The following is a 17,569-nucleotide window of genomic DNA, read 5'->3' as shown; positions in this document are numbered from 1 at the left end:
CTTGGTCCAATAGTTGTTCATGTGTTGCTGTGATTAATTGATGAGCCGTCTTGAATGAATGACCCAATACCACGGAGCCATCTGACAGTGGTGACATAATGTTTGAACAGCCCTAGAGGCAACGTCTCCCTTCAGTTGCAGCTTCTTCCAAACCAGCAGACCAAGTTTGAGAACCAGGATCGGAACTGGATCTTCAAATAATTCAAATATTGAGTCCAACAATAAAAAAAATTAACAGTAGTCATTTTTTTCACAGAAAGTGTTTTAATTGAATAATTTAGATTTCTTTCAAACCTCCAGTAGACATTTTGCTGGACAAAGGAAGACTTCTACAGAGGTCAAAGTTTTTTTTTCCTCATTCATCCATTTAAAAGAAAGAAACCTGTTTAATCATGAGCAGAATTCTGTGCAGAAAGTAGAGAGTGGAAATAAAAACCTTGACAATTCAGATGAGAATAATGTTTTTAACGTATAACAGAAGTGATTTCATTTTAATACTCTGGTAGAAACAGATACATATTTATTGCTGTTTTTCTATCAAAAAAGAACCTTATATAAAAATAAGCAGGTTTCATCAGCTTGGTAATGTTTATTATAACATTACTATTCTTTTTACATCAGAAACTTCTAGATTTTTGCTAAAACCTTTGCGTTTACTTCCTTTTTAAGGGCTCATGGGGTTACATTAAAGCTAAAACGGTATTTGAAAAAAAAAATTAAGTTTAAACAACTGAACTATGCATTTTATTGAAGAGGGTTTGGACTCTCCACTTGTATTACCTCTAAAATGTTGTAATTAGGTGCAGAAGTTTCACCATTAAATATACACAACCTTCCCAGAAGGTAATTAGCATAATAAATAGCTATGGTTGGAAAAGAATGATTATCAAACAACAACAAAAATATATTTATGTACAGCGGGAGAAATATGTACTGAACATGTAATGTTTTTTTTCCTATGGGGGCTATTGACGTGACATCCCTGGCAGATGTTGGTAACAACCTAAATAATCTGCAGAAATCAAAACAAATTGGTCAATAAATAATGTGATAAAGTGGAAAAACACAGGAAAGAATTATTGAACATGCTACTCATGTAAAAAAGCTTTTGTTGGCAATATGTTTATGATCTTGTAAACTACTGCATTGCTCAGGTTGGATTTTTTGAACCATTCTTGTCTTGGTATTTTGAGAGTTCAGGGCGGCTCTTCCAGGTAATCTTCAGTTCTTTCCATAGATTTTCAATTGGCTTCAACTTGGTTGATCATCTGGGATATTCTAGCAGATTTATACGTAGAAATTGAGCTGTTCCTTTGCTGTGCGTTTGGGATAATTGTCTTGCTGACTACAGATCCTTTCTATCAAGAACGCCTCAGCAAATATCTCTGTTGTTCTCACCTGTAAACTTTACTGTTGGTATAATGTTTACAGGGTAAGTTGTGTGGCATTCCCCCTCCAAACACAGTGTTACATTTTGGTCTAATTTAATATATCATTACTGAATCCTCCCAGTATTTCACTGGTTTATCCATATTATCTGAGGGAAACGCTAAACCAGGTTCAACATGCTTTTTCTTGCGCCAGGTTCAGACTTGCGCCACAAGCATTCCTAGAGGCTGTAACAGTTAAGTTTATTGTTTTCATAAAGAAAAAAAAACCTGTACCAGCTAATAGTATTTTTTCTAACACTGTCTGTGAGTGGTCCTTGGCCCTTGACATCGTGCTTCATCCTTCTTTTCATTCCCCTGTCAGAAATCTTGCAAGGAGCACTTGGTCATGGCCGGTTTATAGGGAAAATATGTTAGGTCCACTTCTAGATTTTGGCACCAACTGTGCTCACTGGAACATGTCATCAGGCTGTTTTATGATGAGAAGGCTGCAAACGTCAGGCAATTATTTGCTTTTATTCATTGGGTGATATTTCTTGCACTACGAATGAGAAACCTTTTTATAGGCCATCAATTAAGACTTAAGAGCCAGATAATTGGCATCTACAGGGGAAGAATGTTTTATTATTTATTTATTCTCTTAACTTTCCTTTTTGCTGTCCCTTAATTTGTTCAGTACTCATATCTGGTATCATTTTAGTTTGTTTCAAAAACATCCACATATAGAAATATGTTTCTTTTTATTTGTGGGTGATGTTGGTTGTTATCAACATCTGGTGTGAGTTTGAAGTCGATAGCCTGATTCTTTTCCTGTGAAAAACATGTTCAGGACTTATTTTGCCCATTGTATACTTTTCTGTATCCTAACGGTTTCACAAAGATGAACAAATTACTAAGATTTTTTTTCTATCAGATATATAATTTAAATGACTATTAGGAAAATATTAGTCATTGTGACCAACATAACAACCATTATATGGTTCTACTTTTCCGTTCATGATTCACCACATTCCATTATTTTTCTCCTGTAGATGTGTGAACATTAACTAAAACTGTCTCAGGTGTGATGTATGATAATTTATAGCACACCATAGAAATAATTTTATAGATAAATTCTGATGAAGCATCCAGTGGGAAATCTACTTTCTATTGTTTGTGGCAGAGAGAGAAAGTTTTCTTGAGCAACAATTTTGTGTTAAATTCAGCTGAACTTAATTTGGTTTTGTCATTTCTGACAGCAAGCAACAACCCAAACACTTTTGTACAGTTGCACTGGGAAAAATTACCTTTAAACTATATTTAATGAATTATTTCTTACTTTGGTACCAATATAAAAAAACACAGGTACAAATTAAATGAAAAACAAAACAAAACAAGAAAAAGACAATTTCCATAGTACCATTCAAAACTTCTTTGGATTTATATGCTCTGTGAAGTGGAAATAACAATATAAGTAATAACATCCACTGCAAAAAAGTGTGCTTCAGCATTTATTGCTTCTATTTAGAACTCTCTCCATTGACTTAATTTGTTGTCTTAGTAAATTTCTAGTAGTTGTCTACAGTGTGATGTAGACCGACATAAAGAAAATAGAATTTTTTGATTTGTTTTCTTTTTATCCTCCTGTTTTCACAAATTTTGTTTTAACTAAAATGTACATTTCTCATACTTTTAACATAGTATTTTCATCTTTTAATTAATCTAGAAATATAATAATGTTTTTTATAGAAACTGTACATCTAGCTGGTAAATTCGATCACGACAGATGCAAACTGAATAATCAGTTTAGTGCTTTTGATAAATAGAAATTTTCCATTTGTAGTTCATCTTGATCTCTGAGCTTCTCTTTTGTTCATGATGAAACATCTCAACTGATTCATGCCGTTATCATTTCTTAGTAGTGGATTTTGATTAAAGCAGTGTCATCACATTAATCTATCACATACAGGTTTTGATTAAATGTTTATCCCCTGATTTGGATAATATGCATAGATTCATTTTAAACAAAAGAAATACAGATAAAATGCGATCAATCTGTACCAGTTTAGTTTACATGGATTGCAATTTGTTTTTACAATGTGGGGTTGTGTGGGTTAATCATGAGCAGTAAATGTTTTACCTGCAGCTGAGTGGTGAAGTTCAAACAAAAGATACAAGCTAACCTCTATAATTATTAGAGCAGGGCCAATTCCAGGGTGGTTTGTCCGCCATCTAAAATAACACAAGCTTAAAACATTAATTTTAATTTGAGTGAATGCTATATTTGGTATTTTATCATCAAAATAAATTTGCATGATACAGTCCAATGGATCCAGCCATGCCTTCTTTCTAAACCAAAATAAATTCCTGTGTTGGGAGTTGCTTTGACCAACACTTTCAAATTCCAAAAAAGGGCAAACAAAATAATACTGTGACTTTTCTAAAAAAAAAAAGAAAGAAAAGAAAAAAGAGGAAATTTGGAAGGTATGAGACATTAGCTTTTCAAATATTTAAAGCTGCAGTTTAGCAATAGGACTAATACTAAAGTCAATGCAAGCTGAGCCTCCTAAACCTGAGGGAACACGTTTAAAAAAGTTTACCTTGTCCTTTTGTTAGAACAGAGTTTATAAGTTCTTTAACTATATTTCATTCCTGTACCAAACACTTTTTCCTATTTTTAGGGTGGGTAGACAAACCAGATAAGGAAAATTATTGAGCTGGAATTAAATTTATTAAAATGTCTTTTTGGCGATGAATGTATATAATTCCTCTTCAGAAATTTTAAATAAACATTTGCCAGATAAAATATATGTAAACTGTTATTCCAGCTTTATTGGTTGAATTCTAAAATCTTTTTATTTTTTTTATGTGAGAAGTGATAGCTGCATGAGGTGATTCAGTGGTGGATTTTTTTTTTTTTGCCAATGTCAAGTTTAAAAAAACTTGATGGCCACCAAATTTAAATTATGATCATCTTAAAAATTCAAATAGAAAACCTTTTTTTTTTTTCATTTTTACCTGCTCAATAATAAACTAATGTTTCAGTGAAACAAGCTAAATTTTCTTTCTGTAGAAAACAGATCTGTAGATCAATGTAGGGTCTTGCAGGTTCTTGCAGGACAAAAACAGCATACAGCATCCCAAATATTTGCTTTGCCTAGATTTTCTTATTGGTTCATTTTTGTTTTATTCAGCCAAGTGTATTAAATGGGTGTGCCCAAATCTGCCTTTCAGTAAAAGTCACTAGGTGTTTGTGGCCCTATTTAATGCCGGATAAATTTAAAAGCAAAAAACATTATCGATAAAATACTTAATTTTCCATTTTAAGAAAATGTTAATTTGTCTGTATCTTTTTTGATAGGTCTCCCATCTGAAAATTGTATCCTAACATTTTTATCTGCATCAACCGCCAGATTTAGCAAACCAAATTTATGCCAATTTATGCAAATGGCACCCGACCAGCACATTGGACACCTTTAAGCTAACTGATACAGAGGGACAGTACATAAATGGAACATCTTGAGGCTGATTCTGCTGATTATTTTTAATATATGAATATTTAAAATGTCTTCACTGAAAGCAAACTGGAACCAAAGTCAAATTCCTTGTTTGTGTGCACAAGCGTGGCAAACAATGATTATAATCATGTGAAGGATATTTTATCAGCAAGATTACACATGGTTTGCTCTGGAAATCAATTGTTGCTCAACTCATAAAATGGCCTAAAATTAAAAAGAATGTCTCATGCTAAATTGATGATGTTTCAAAAAACCTCATATAGCATTCGGACAAACTGGTTGTTTTGAGTTTGAGGTGTGTTAGACAGTTAGCTTGATTTGCCCATGACAGCTTTGACTGGATTTCTTATATTGACGTTCCTAATAAGACACTAATACCTTGTAACGGCTCCACACAACCACATTTAAACAAAAATGCAAACTATTGCTTAGATTTTCATTTGGAATTGGAGTTCATGGCTGATTGCAATTGACCTGTTTAGTTACATGCTATATGAAAATGTGCTTGCAGTTCCTCTCAGTTGTTCTTCCTTATCAGAACAGCTTTTTATGGTTTACCTTCATTAAAACAATTATTGCAGCATGTCCTTATAGAATGGAAATTGTACTTTCCACCACCTTTGCTTTTGTTTTCTTGCATTCCCTGCATGGTTTTAGGTGTTATTTACCTTTGTCATGATATAAAATACTTATTTAAAGCCATTAGTGTCATAAGTGCTGTAATATGCCATACATGAAGTGTTGTTTCATTTCAGTTGCTCATTACATTCTTTGTCAAAGTAAAAGACCCTTACATGTTCTCTGCTCTTTTTCTGTATAAATTTAATTTTTGTGCCAGAATATAAATTCATTTATGTCTTACTTGCTTACTTGTGCTTTATGGTCCCTTATTATGACTGATTGTATCTGAATGCAGGAGTGACTGAATTCTCAATGTCTTCCTTAATGCTTGTCTGGTAAGATAAGCTTAGAGAGGATCGGAAACAGGATTATTGGTGGCCAAGAACACATTGAAGTTCGGTTTATACCTGGTACTGCACATAAAAGAGCTTGCTTCAGAAATGTATTTACACCTAAGATGTATCATAAGGTTCTGTCAATGAACTAGCATTGAACATTCTTAACTGAGAATGACCGTGTGAAAAAACATTCAAGTTTCTGTATAGGAAGAGGGTCTTTTTTCTTGATTGTAAAAATTACTTACCACCGTTTCAAAGATGTACACACTTGCATTTCCAAATCCCTTTTTAGGGTTTTATATTTGTTTTCCATTCTTTTGATATACTTAGCTCTTCCTATGGCACTTTGCATTGTTCTGCATTTTGTCCTTGGATAAAGTTAAAGGAATCTGATGCTTAGTCAATGAGTTAGGGTCAAATTTCTGACTCTCTACGATATGATCTTTGATCCAATGCCCTGGTGGCCTGCAAACGTTCAAACTCATGTCGGCTATTTCGGTCAGGGCTGAGATTTGCCATAACTCTGCTCCCCCCACCTAAATCCTCCTCCTCCTCCTCCTCCTCCTCCTCCTCTTCATCCCGGTTTATGAAGGCCAGCTCGTTTTCATAGCAGAAGGTGTTAGAGCTGGGCACAAGGAACTTGTTCTCCACCATGTCCTTGGCACTGCAGCGAGGGGTGGACGGCACCTCATAGGTTTTGTGAAAGTGTGAATAATCCACCTTGTACAGTTTTTTTTCCTCAAACAGGACTGGTTCAAACCTGTGGCCCCAAAGGATCTCAGAAGCCAGGTAGGAGCTGCGAGCCTGTGTGGTCATGGCGGTTGCTTCAACCATTCCCTCCAGGATGACTACGATCTCAAAGTCTGCACTCTCCAGGTCTTGTTTGCTGATTCCAAACAGAGGGCTCTCCTCGTCTATCTCATGAAGAATAGTGATGGGTGAAACCAGGAAAATCCTGTCCAAGCCTTTGTCAAACCCTACATTAATGTCTATCTGGTCTAGAGGAATATATTCCCCCTCATCAGTGATCCGAGGTTTGATTAGCTGTGCTCTGACATGGGCCTCTACTATGTGACTCTTGCGAAGGTTTCCCACTCTCCACATAAGACATAACTTTCCATCCCGCATGGCAATGACGGCATTGTGACTAAACAAAAGTGTTTGTGCGCGCTTCTTAGGCCTTGCCATTTTAGCCATGATAGCGCCTATCATGAAGCAGTCAATGATGCAGCCCACTATTGACTGGAAGACCACCATGAAGACCGCCACTGGGCACTCCTCAGTCACACAGCGGTAGCCATACCCTATGGTTGACTGTGTTTCAATGGAAAACAGAAACGCAGCAACAAATCCATTGACCTGTAGTACGCAGGGAGTGAAGTTGTCGTCTCCAGCTGGATTATCCAGATCTCCATGCAGTAAAGCGATGACCCAAAAGGCCAACCCAAAAGCCAGCCATGAAATAACAAACACAAGACTGAAGACTACTAGCATCCATCGCCAGCGGATGTCAACGCATGTGGTGAAGATGTCGGCCATATAACGCTGCGACTTTTCTTCCATATTGGCAAACTGCACGTTGCACTGTCCATTCTTTTTCACGAAACGGTTGCGGCACTTGCGGCGTGTGTGGATCTTGCCATTCCCAAAGCCGTTCATGCCATGCATGGTAGTGAGGCGGAGGCCCTCTTCCTCTGACGAAACAATGCTGTAGCGGTTGATTCTTCCCACACTCATGCTCCTTGACGTCGTCTCCAGCTGCAGAGTCTTAGCAGTAGGGCAGGCCTGGAGTCCAAGTGCGTGATCAAGGCCACTCGCAGCTTGATCAGTGGCTAAGCTGCATTTTAGTGAGTCATTTGGGGGGCAGAGTGGAAGCTCTGTGCATGAATCCAGTCCCTGTAGAGAGTGTCGAGGAGAGAATGTGTGAGTAAAATGATGACGTCACTTAAAACACCATACCCATTACCAAAAAAATTAACAATCATAGTTTTTAACTCACACAATGTACAACAATAGTTTTTCTGCAGGGTTAAACTGGGCACTTATTTGTCTGTGCCTTTCTGTGCAGTGCCAGTTATTTTTACAACAAATTATATTTTTAATAGATGCACAACTTGGGCCTGAATCTTTTTATAACATCATGGTTTTTGTGTACAAAAGCATGAAATGTGGTTTTGTACACAATTTCCCAGGTACATTTATATGGTTGGAAACATTTCAAGGTATCTCCTACATGTTTGGGCTAGTTAACCTGAAGCAAACAGCAATGAAACCCTAAAGAGCCAAGTTAAACATCTTGTAGGAAGTGTGTTGCTGTAATTCCCAGTCCAGAATCTTCAGTGTTAGAACACATCCAGTTACTGTGGTTACTATCCTCTTTTTCCTGCCCTCTTTAATCATCATGAAGTTAAATCCAATTAATGCTCCCAGAAGAGTCCTCCTTCCTTTTGATGTCAGCCAAACAAGAGCAGGGCTGGCCTCGCACTATCACCACTTGCGTCAGATTACCTTTCCTGTGTTTTTCTTTAAAACTATTAAGAAAGTTAGAAGTGACAGCTAATCAAAGGGACAGTTTAGGATTTTTTAAATCATGCTCTGTTTAAGGCTTGTAATTGGGTAAATCCAGATTAGTTGGGAGCTAGAGACTGAAGCTAGTCCAACAGGGGCCAAGACCAAAGCAGACTTCTCCTGTTTTAATACAACTTTAATCTCAAAATCTTAGAAGTTTATGAGAATGTTTTAAGCATTTATCAATAAACAATTTACATTGAAGCTGAAGATAATTTACACAGGAAATAGAGGTGGAGAAGTAGACAGTGCGCTGCAAATGATCTTTATATGTGAAACAACCTGAGAACAGAACATGTAAAATATTTTCAACTGGAGTACATTACACAAAAATAAAGCAGTGTAAAAAACAGTAAAAGTAACAGTAAAATTATTCACTTCAACCACCATGGCATTTTTACTTTACTTTGACCAGAAAGCTTTACCTGTTCCATTCTCGGCACGTGTTACACACCGGTAGATCACTGGTGGCGCACAGCTCCCAACCTTTATTTCCCTCTAAGAAAATGATATTTTTTCCAAAAAATAACCAATTGGAACAAATAGGACAGCAGTTCATAGGTTCATAAAACATTTTTCACACAAAACGTTTTGAGACTGGAGTTGATTTTAAGATTGTAGAAGACAACCTCCTTATTTGGACTAGCCATTAGCTTTAAGCTGTTAGCTTTAGGACAGCAAGAGAGCTATCTACTGTAGATAATATCCAGAAGAATAATTTGGATTTTTAATGCAAGGTTCTATAACGTTTTTATCAGTAACTGACCCCTTACCTCAAAATATTTCATGTTACAGTGAGTCTGAAAAAGTGAAGCAATCATCAAAGTGGTGGAAGGCTAAAAGCTAGACAGAAGGAAGCTAAACCAAGGTTTTTTTGTGAAAGTGCAGATTTTTAATATACACCAATATGGTTTTGTGTCACATGAATATAAAGATTTTCCCTTTGAGAGGTTTTGAATTGCCCAAATCAGCTACAACTAACTGGACTGACTAGCTGTTAGCATATGAGCACAATCAAGATTTCTCTACTTTTGAACAAACTGCCTGTAATATGTAGGACATATACCTACAACAGAATTATTGATGACAATATTATCACAGAACCTGGCTTCAGAAAATCAAAGCTATCCATATAAGTCACTACCAAGACGTTTATTCTTCAATTCCAGAATGTGAGCACATTTCAAGTCTTAGATTGTGTAATCATTTTAGCAATTTTAGCTTTTCATACGTATGTGCATCAGAAATAAGGACACTGTTCACATGTTCATTTTTTTTAGCATGTTTAGGTTATATTTATAACCTTTGAGCAACATGTTGTGCAGTCATTACACATCTAACAGATAAGCTGCGCTCCTCTTTTTGTCATGTTGTGGCCTAAGTTTGCCATTGTCTTACCTTAACTATAGGTTTATCATGGGCGTACTGAGGTTGTGTGTACTGGGACTCCTAAAAGACTTGTGTGTCTACCAGTGATTTATTAGACATGTAATTCCAGATGCTTCATACAGAGATGCTGACAAAGGACTATTTATTTGACCTCATTCTGTAAAATTTGAAGTTATTAATCATACAGAGAGGATGTGCTGAAATTGTGTCCACTTCCATTAGTGCTTCATGAAAGGGTAAAGCAGGGTTTTCACCAGTATCCTGGCCTGTATTATCTGTAGTTAAAGACTTTACAGAAATACTACCAGGAAAAAGCCAATCACTGATTTAAAACTCAATCCAAAAATGTTCAGTTACTTGCAAACATATACTCATTGTAACTTTTTACATTCTGTATTGTTAAAACCAAAAAACCTCAATGTACTCTTTGGGGAATGTATGTGTAACAGCCACACAAAGTTGTGCATAATTTATAAAATATAACATTAAATATGATATTAAAATGGAATAAAAATCATACATGGTTTTTGATTATTTTTCTTGTCTGGAAGGTGTGGCGTACATTCAGCCATACCTTGTTCAACAATCTTCTGCTGTAGCACCAGTCTTTTGGGGTTTGTAGTTCAAACTCGGTCAGATTTGAAGGGAAGCAACACCGAATATTCAAATCATGGCACAGATTTTGAGTTAGGTTTGGGACTGGATGTTCAAATCATGGCACAGATTTTGAGTTGGGTTTGGGACTGGATGTGGACTAAGCTATTCCAACATATTAAAATGCGTTGATCTAAACTATTCCATTGTAGCTCTGGCTGTATATCTAGGGTGGCTGTCATGCTGGCCCTGTCTCAAGTTTTTTGTACTTTTCCAAGACTGCTCTGTACTTAGCTCCATCTGTCTTGCCCACTCTGTCATCCCCACAGCATGATGCTGCCACCACCATGGGGACGGTGTGTTTGCAATGATGTGCAGGTGCAGTTTTCTGATGCTTTTTGTTTATAGGCCAAAAAGTTTGATTTTGATCACATCTGATCATAGCACATTTTTCTACATGATTGCTGAGTCCTCTACATCAGGGAATCTCAAACTTTTCGTGGCCAAGGACCCCTTAGCAACGGTAACGTTTTTCCAAGGACCCCCTTTAGATCCCTCATGCTGATAGTAGTTTTTAAACAGCCTTTTGTGCTATGAAATACACCTAATATTAGAGATAAAGCCAAACTGGTTTTTACCTTACTTGATCAAGTGGATGGAGTTAAATATTTGTCCATTGTGTTACTTAGCTCAACCCCAACGCAACATCAGCAGTGCCTCCTCAGGTCCGACAACATGTGTTTCACGGACCCCCAACCCGTGGTTCACGGACCCCCAACCCGTGGTTCACGGACCCCCGGAGGTCTGGGGACCCCGGTTTGAAGGCCGCTGCCCTACATGAATAGAGGCAAACCACAAAGGATTTCTTCTTACCAAAAAAAGAACATTTATGCTGAGGTTAAATTGAATACAAATTAACTTGATTTACTATATCATTTAACTTCTTAATGCATTGGTTGCAATAGATTTTATATAAGGGTATCAAGGTAAAGGGGGCACAAATAGGCCACACTTCTAACATTTCTTTTTGAAAAAAAGTTAGCAAATCTTTATCAAGTTTGTTCTACCTAACAGTTATACAATACTTTGTTTTGGCCTATCACATAACTAAGTTGAGATTTGTGGTTGCAATGTGATCAAAGCTGGAAAAGTTCAAATGGTGTGAATACTTTTTGCAAGGCACCGCATGCTCCACAGACTTTAGAGAAAAATGAGTGAGGATGATGTTGGGACATCTCTTATATCACTGCCTCCGTCAGGCAGGAGATAACCTTACCAGTGCTCTGAATTCTGAGCCCTGGGGTCAAGAAGTTCACCCCATGGGAGGTGGACTAAAGTCCCCCTGGGTGCAGACAGATCTTATTGTTTAGCCTCTACTGCTCTGTGTCTGCCTGTCTGATTTGGACCCAAAAGACTGAACAGTTCACTCATGTGCGCTCTCAAATCCCAAGTGCCTTGCTGTCTGCCATGCACACTACATCCCTCCTTTGACGTTTACACTCTTTCAGGTGGAAGATCTGCTGATCTGGAGCCAGACCCTAAAATTTTGTCCCTTAGGGTCAAATGCACACTTTACACAGGAAAATGTACTGTAACTAATGTCACTATTTTTATACTTGCAAATGCTTTTTGACAACATAACACATCCGAACAAACAGCTGTTAGTGCTAAAAATAGAAGTCGTCTTTCTCAATTCCCCACGCTCTTATGTTGTCTATGTAACAGACAGATAACTGCGCTGACTTTGTTACGTAACTGAAACTAATAAAGAACTTCAGCGTCGTCATCGCGTGTTACATTACACATCTCTGTCGCATCAATGCAAGCATGACCTGAGCAGCCCTAAAGGTGCATAGACTCAACATTATACTGCAGCCATGCAGTGTCAGGTGTCCAAGTGGTTTGTTAAATGAAAGTAAAAAGTCTTCCTGAGCCCTTGGAGTAATTAGGTAAGTGCTTGAAAATCCTAAACCCTTTTGTGCAGCGCAAACAGATGACGCCTCTACAATCAATGTTACCCAAAGTAAAGATGTCCACAAAGCCTTCAGATTAGTTTTCAGGAATCGGTGAGTCCAGTTCTCTATGGCAGTTTTCAAGCAGTGACATTTGAAGATTTATTTTTAAACTCCATTAAATCAATCTCCACCCTTTTGATGGTGGCAAAATGATCTTTGTCTGTCACAGTTCCAGTTGTTCTAAACGTCTTAATTATTGCTCCGACTGCAGATACGGCCAGACAAGGGAATATTTGCTTGAAATTATTTCAAGACTAGTGAAGATCGAAATTAATCTGGCTTTGCTGAATGTCATGTGCTGTTGTCCTCCCCATTTTGAATAGTGGCTAGGAGAAAGGGACCTATGTGTCAAAGCATATGTATAAGATAAGATGAGAAATACCTCTATTGTTGCCCACTGGGCAACTTCGGGTATGACAGCAGCAAAAACACATAGATAGAGTTATACACTAGACTTGTAATGAATAACTAGCAAATTTAAAGCTAAGGTATAAAGCAAAAAATAATTAACTTATCAGAAAGGCAAAAAAGAAAATAGAGACTAATGCACTATTACTGATAATACAACGTATTATCAATAATTGTATAACTCTATTCAGATAAAATATTCAGGTAGCTCAAGGAAACAAGAAGTTATGCATTACTAATTTAACCTGGCTAAAACGACATAAAAGAGCAAGGTAATAAGTACAGAAATGATTTCCAAAGTGCTTAAGCATGTGGCAACTTCTCCTGTTTCAAGGAGCAGGAGAAGAAGGCCATAAGCTATGAAATGGCTTATTTTATTTATGAAATCTTTAAGGATTGTCATGTCCTGGATGACCGATAATCTACAAAAAGGCTTCAATTGCATTGAATTACATTACACAAATATAGTCAGTTTAAAGATTAGTTTGTTTGCTTTTCTTCTTCATTATTTTAGTGTAAGATCATACATTTTTAAATGCATGATTTACTTAAAAGGATCTTTTTATCTGCCTCTCTATTCTAGTTAAGTCAATGCATCGACTGGAGGAAGAGAAAGATTCTTTGTGATTTGTAATTTCTGAGAATTTGAAAGAAGGGACTGATACGAAGCAGATAAGCTTGCTGCTGATTAGACTGAATAAGATTATTAATTGGATATAATGGAACTAATTGGGAGAGATTGGGGAGAACAAAGAGGTCTAGTGGGAGAGGGGACTTCATCTCAAGTAAGGCACACAGGAAACCGAGCTGCTGAGGATCTGCGATCCCGGCCCACCCCCCGAGGCCATTGTGAAGGAAGCTCTGAGGCTCAGGTGTCGCTTTATTTTCCTATAGCTTACCATGTGGAACTCACCTGGTCTCAAGTGACCTAAAAGCATTTCCTTATAATAGGTAACGCACCATCTCAAGACTACAAAGATGTTGTCTAAATAGAAGCTCACTATAAAACTAGCTTTAGATGTAATGCAGTAATCAGTGTTACCATTTCTAATGCTACAACGGCAACATACAAACACGGCGAAATACAACAGATTTAGATGCTGACTGACCCGTAGGCTCCTGTATGTAGGCCAGTTCCTGTGCATATTTCAGGCTGCTCTTCCAAAACACAGTAATATACAGTAAAATAAGGAAACTTTACGGAACATACAAGCACAAATGGATCCCCATCTTACTGTTGTAATAAATGGTTCTACTCGTTGCAGGTAGATTTTTTTTTTTTTTATCACCTGCTGCTCCTGTAGCTATTTCTCTGGGCAAACACCTGCTTCTCTTTGAGTGATCATTCCCACATGCAAGCTTCTCCCCGGGCTTTGTTGCTCTAGTGGAGCAGTTTGTATTATTATTTGTACAACTTCACAAAGGCTGATTCACCCACATCACACCTTCACTCTGTAATTTTCTAATTTTAACCAAAACTGGTTGGTTAGAGCACACAAGCCACAGTCTGTTACCTAACACAATACAGCCACAATGAGTCTTAGAAACCAGTGAACTGAAATATTTTTGTTTGTATTTTGTCGTCATGAGTAGGTGAATGAAACCAAAATACTCTGAGAAGACTTTACTTGTAAATCTATATATTACATAATCTTCATCCACTCTTTTTTTTATTGGTACCTGCACATCATTGCAGGTTGTTTTAAACAAGCCCCTGAAACAACACATTTATCCATTAACACGTGCACACGTCTGCTTTCTATTCTCACATTATTGTGTTTAATTGGCTCGTTATTGAGACATAATATGGAACGTCTGTAGATGTACGATGACAAAGATCACCATGTCCTTATGTGCTTTTGTCACATGCAGATAGTGTTTTTTCACTCTGACAAGATTGATAAATCTGCTAAATTCCCTTGTTCCAAAAATTTTTTTTAAACTAATAATTTTTTTTTGCCTGTCTCCAAAACCCAATTGGCAATTTGCATCATAATTTTAATAGCAAAATAATAAAATGGCATATTACGTCATAAATGTTAAATCTACTTCTAATACTACAGTTAAAACTACTAATAACATTGATGATGATAATAATCATCATCTATGTAGATTATTTATTCATTAATGTTAGCCATCATGTTTTATATATTTTGCAAAGTGATATTAATATTTAGATTTCTGGTGAATGGCAAGTTTATTATAACCAAATAAATGTAAAAAATTAAATAACTATGTTTTTATGTGACTCAGCATATTAATAATTCAATTCATTAATGAATTCGATTATTTATTAATACATCACAATATAGAAAAATAAGACTACTACTACTATATATTGACTGAACCTCAGTTTACATAGCCTGTTACGATAAAAATTTTTATTTGTACTAAATACAATGGTGGTCTGTTAAAACAAAAATGCAAAACATTTGATCTATTGAGTTGTTAGGTCTTCTGCACATGGGGTTTGAAATTAAACATATCTGAATTCTTGAAATTTCTTTTGTCTGAATTCCTGCTGTTTTCCTTTTCCTCAGGTGTTTTTAGATATTTTTATCCTACTGACAGGCTAAATGCTTGGAATAACTAGATCTAGTTTAATTTGCTGCTTTATTTTAACTGATGTTACTGAATTGTTTGAGAACAGATGCTCAGAAAATATTGAATGAAATTTTACTATTTACTGTGAGACTGACTTTCTGTGGAATGACTGTGGATGTTCTCCCCTTGGAACAGTAGCTTGACAGTAGCTGTCTTTACACAAGTCCAAACAGTGACATCTGACAAATATTGATGTGACAGTCAGGCTGGAAGTAAGAGGTAAAGTTCTGTGTCCTCTTCTTACCTTTTCCCCACCTGTTCCAGACTTGGCTCCAGAATTGCAGGGTGGTATCGTCTCTCCCAGCGTTCCCACTAACCAAATTGAGGCATACTGTGCATCTGTCACCGGAGATACACCTTGACTTTACTCAAAAACCGAGGAGCGCCACTCTGTCATCCTCAGCACACGGCTTGAACCACCTTTGGGCTTCTTCATCCTTTTCTTAATTCTAGTCAGTGCAGACGATTTGCAGTTGTGACCCTGACGGATCACACCAGAACCTGGGGGCCCTGCTGCGGCCACACACTCTGTCTGACTTGCAAAGCGGGTGCAAGCTTTTAAGAGCTTTAAGAGAGCTATCCAAACGACAATTCAGGTTCTTGTATCTCCATCCTCGAGGCAGTCGTTTCAGCTGGTCTTCTTACTTTCAGTCCTTTGCTCTATCCTTTTTAAGTCCTAAAACCAGTAAATGTCCCCAAACTGCTCCCTCTATCATTCTTTTGCAATCTGATCTAGTTGCATTGCTGTTCCCGTTCCCCTCTCTTTCTCTCTCTCTTCCTGCTTCGTGTGGTATCACAGCCGCCCTCCTCTTTCTCTCCCTCCCTCTCTTTTCTCCTCCCCTCCTCTATTTTCCTCCCTATCTTGGTGTCTCACCCTCCCTCCTACATCATGGCACTACCAGTTGACAGCAACTTGATGCACAGACTCATCATTCAGAAAACACAAGCAGACCATCAGAGCACCATCATGTTTAGTGAAAAGTAGGTGAAGCATCATCGTGAAGAATAGAAGCTTATTATGTCGATGCCACGCACAAAAAAGGACAATTGAGTCATTGTTTTCACTGGTGCATGTTGTGAGCTTACAGTGCCTTGCAAAAGTCTTCACACCCATTGAACTTTTTCAAATTCACATTGCAACCTCACACTTCAGTACATAATAAATAGATTTTATGTTAAAGATCAACATACTGTGGTGTATGATTGTGAAAATGTTATTTTAATAAGTGCAAAACTGAAAAGTGTTTTGTGTATTTGTATTCAGTTCTCCTTTACTCTTGTACCACTAAATAAAGTCACCTATTTACTCATTAGTACAATTGCACATGGTTTTCGAAATTCCCGGTTTCTACAAATAAAGTGACTTCCAGAGGAAACAGTTGGACTGGATTTTATTTATGAACTTGCTAGAGGATGTTAACGAGCTACACGACTGACTGGTCCATAACACGTTGTAAGGAGGATTCAGAGTTTGGACTGTTTTAACATTATCTAATGCCAGTAAAGCCCTAAAAACTGCTTAGGTTTGTGTGTTTTCAAACAAAATAGATATGTGGTAAAAATCTCATTGGGGAATAATTGGGCAGTAAAGGCTTGATCAGTCTACATGTTTTAAATGTTGAACTTGAGATGATATAATGCAGCCAAGACTCAAAAATGTAAATTCTTTTTTTTAAAACAAAGCCCCTACTTCAACAGACAAAGTCACGGTGAAAAAGTGATAATAATGCTTCTCAAGACAGACTTCAGAGTGGTAAGAAAAATTGCGGCCTTTCATCTCAGAACCCCCAGATAATATTCTATAGACTTTATCGAGAAAGTACTTTAGTCTAAGTCTTGTTAGATTTTGTGTTCCGTAGATTTTTATTCACTTTTTTCACTTTGCTCCTTCTTGTTTATTGTTCGGGTTTGGGGTCATTGCTGCATTTCGTTGGTACGTGGAAGCCAACAATAGGATGAAAACAGCTAGAATGCATATGACGTTTGTAAAAGCTACCACCCCTGATGGCGGTCGGACGCCTCTGGGCCCTGTCCGGTCCTTCAACCCCAGAGAAGTGATCACACATTGAATAGCTTCTTTTGTATGAAACAACTCTTGTTACAGAAACTATACTTTAACACGTTTAATCTAAACACGCCAGAGAAAT

At 37.2% G+C, this 17,569-nt stretch overlaps 1 protein-coding gene across 1 annotated transcript; it reads right to left on the bottom strand.

Moving 5' to 3' along the window:
- Nucleotides 1-5,564: 5,564 nt before the first annotated feature.
- On the bottom strand, nucleotides 5,565-16,169 carry LOC105919968 (ATP-sensitive inward rectifier potassium channel 12). Its single transcript, XM_021312242.2, has 2 exons — nucleotides 15,667-16,169; nucleotides 5,565-7,740 (listed from the first exon to the last, which is right to left on the bottom strand). The coding sequence occupies exon 2, from the start codon at nucleotides 7,579-7,581 to the stop codon at nucleotides 6,259-6,261; it is 1,323 nt and encodes a 440-aa protein (XP_021167917.2). The 5' UTR covers nucleotides 7,582-7,740; nucleotides 15,667-16,169; the 3' UTR covers nucleotides 5,565-6,258.
- Between the last annotated feature and the right edge of the window lie 1,400 nt (nucleotides 16,170-17,569).

Source organism: Fundulus heteroclitus, chromosome 10 (assembly GCF_011125445.2).
Source record: "Fundulus heteroclitus isolate FHET01 chromosome 10, MU-UCD_Fhet_4.1, whole genome shotgun sequence".
Taxonomy (NCBI): Eukaryota; Metazoa; Chordata; class Actinopteri; order Cyprinodontiformes; family Fundulidae; genus Fundulus; species Fundulus heteroclitus.
The sequence above is the reverse complement of the archived record's forward strand: the minus strand, read 5'-3'. Positions and strand labels throughout refer to the sequence as shown.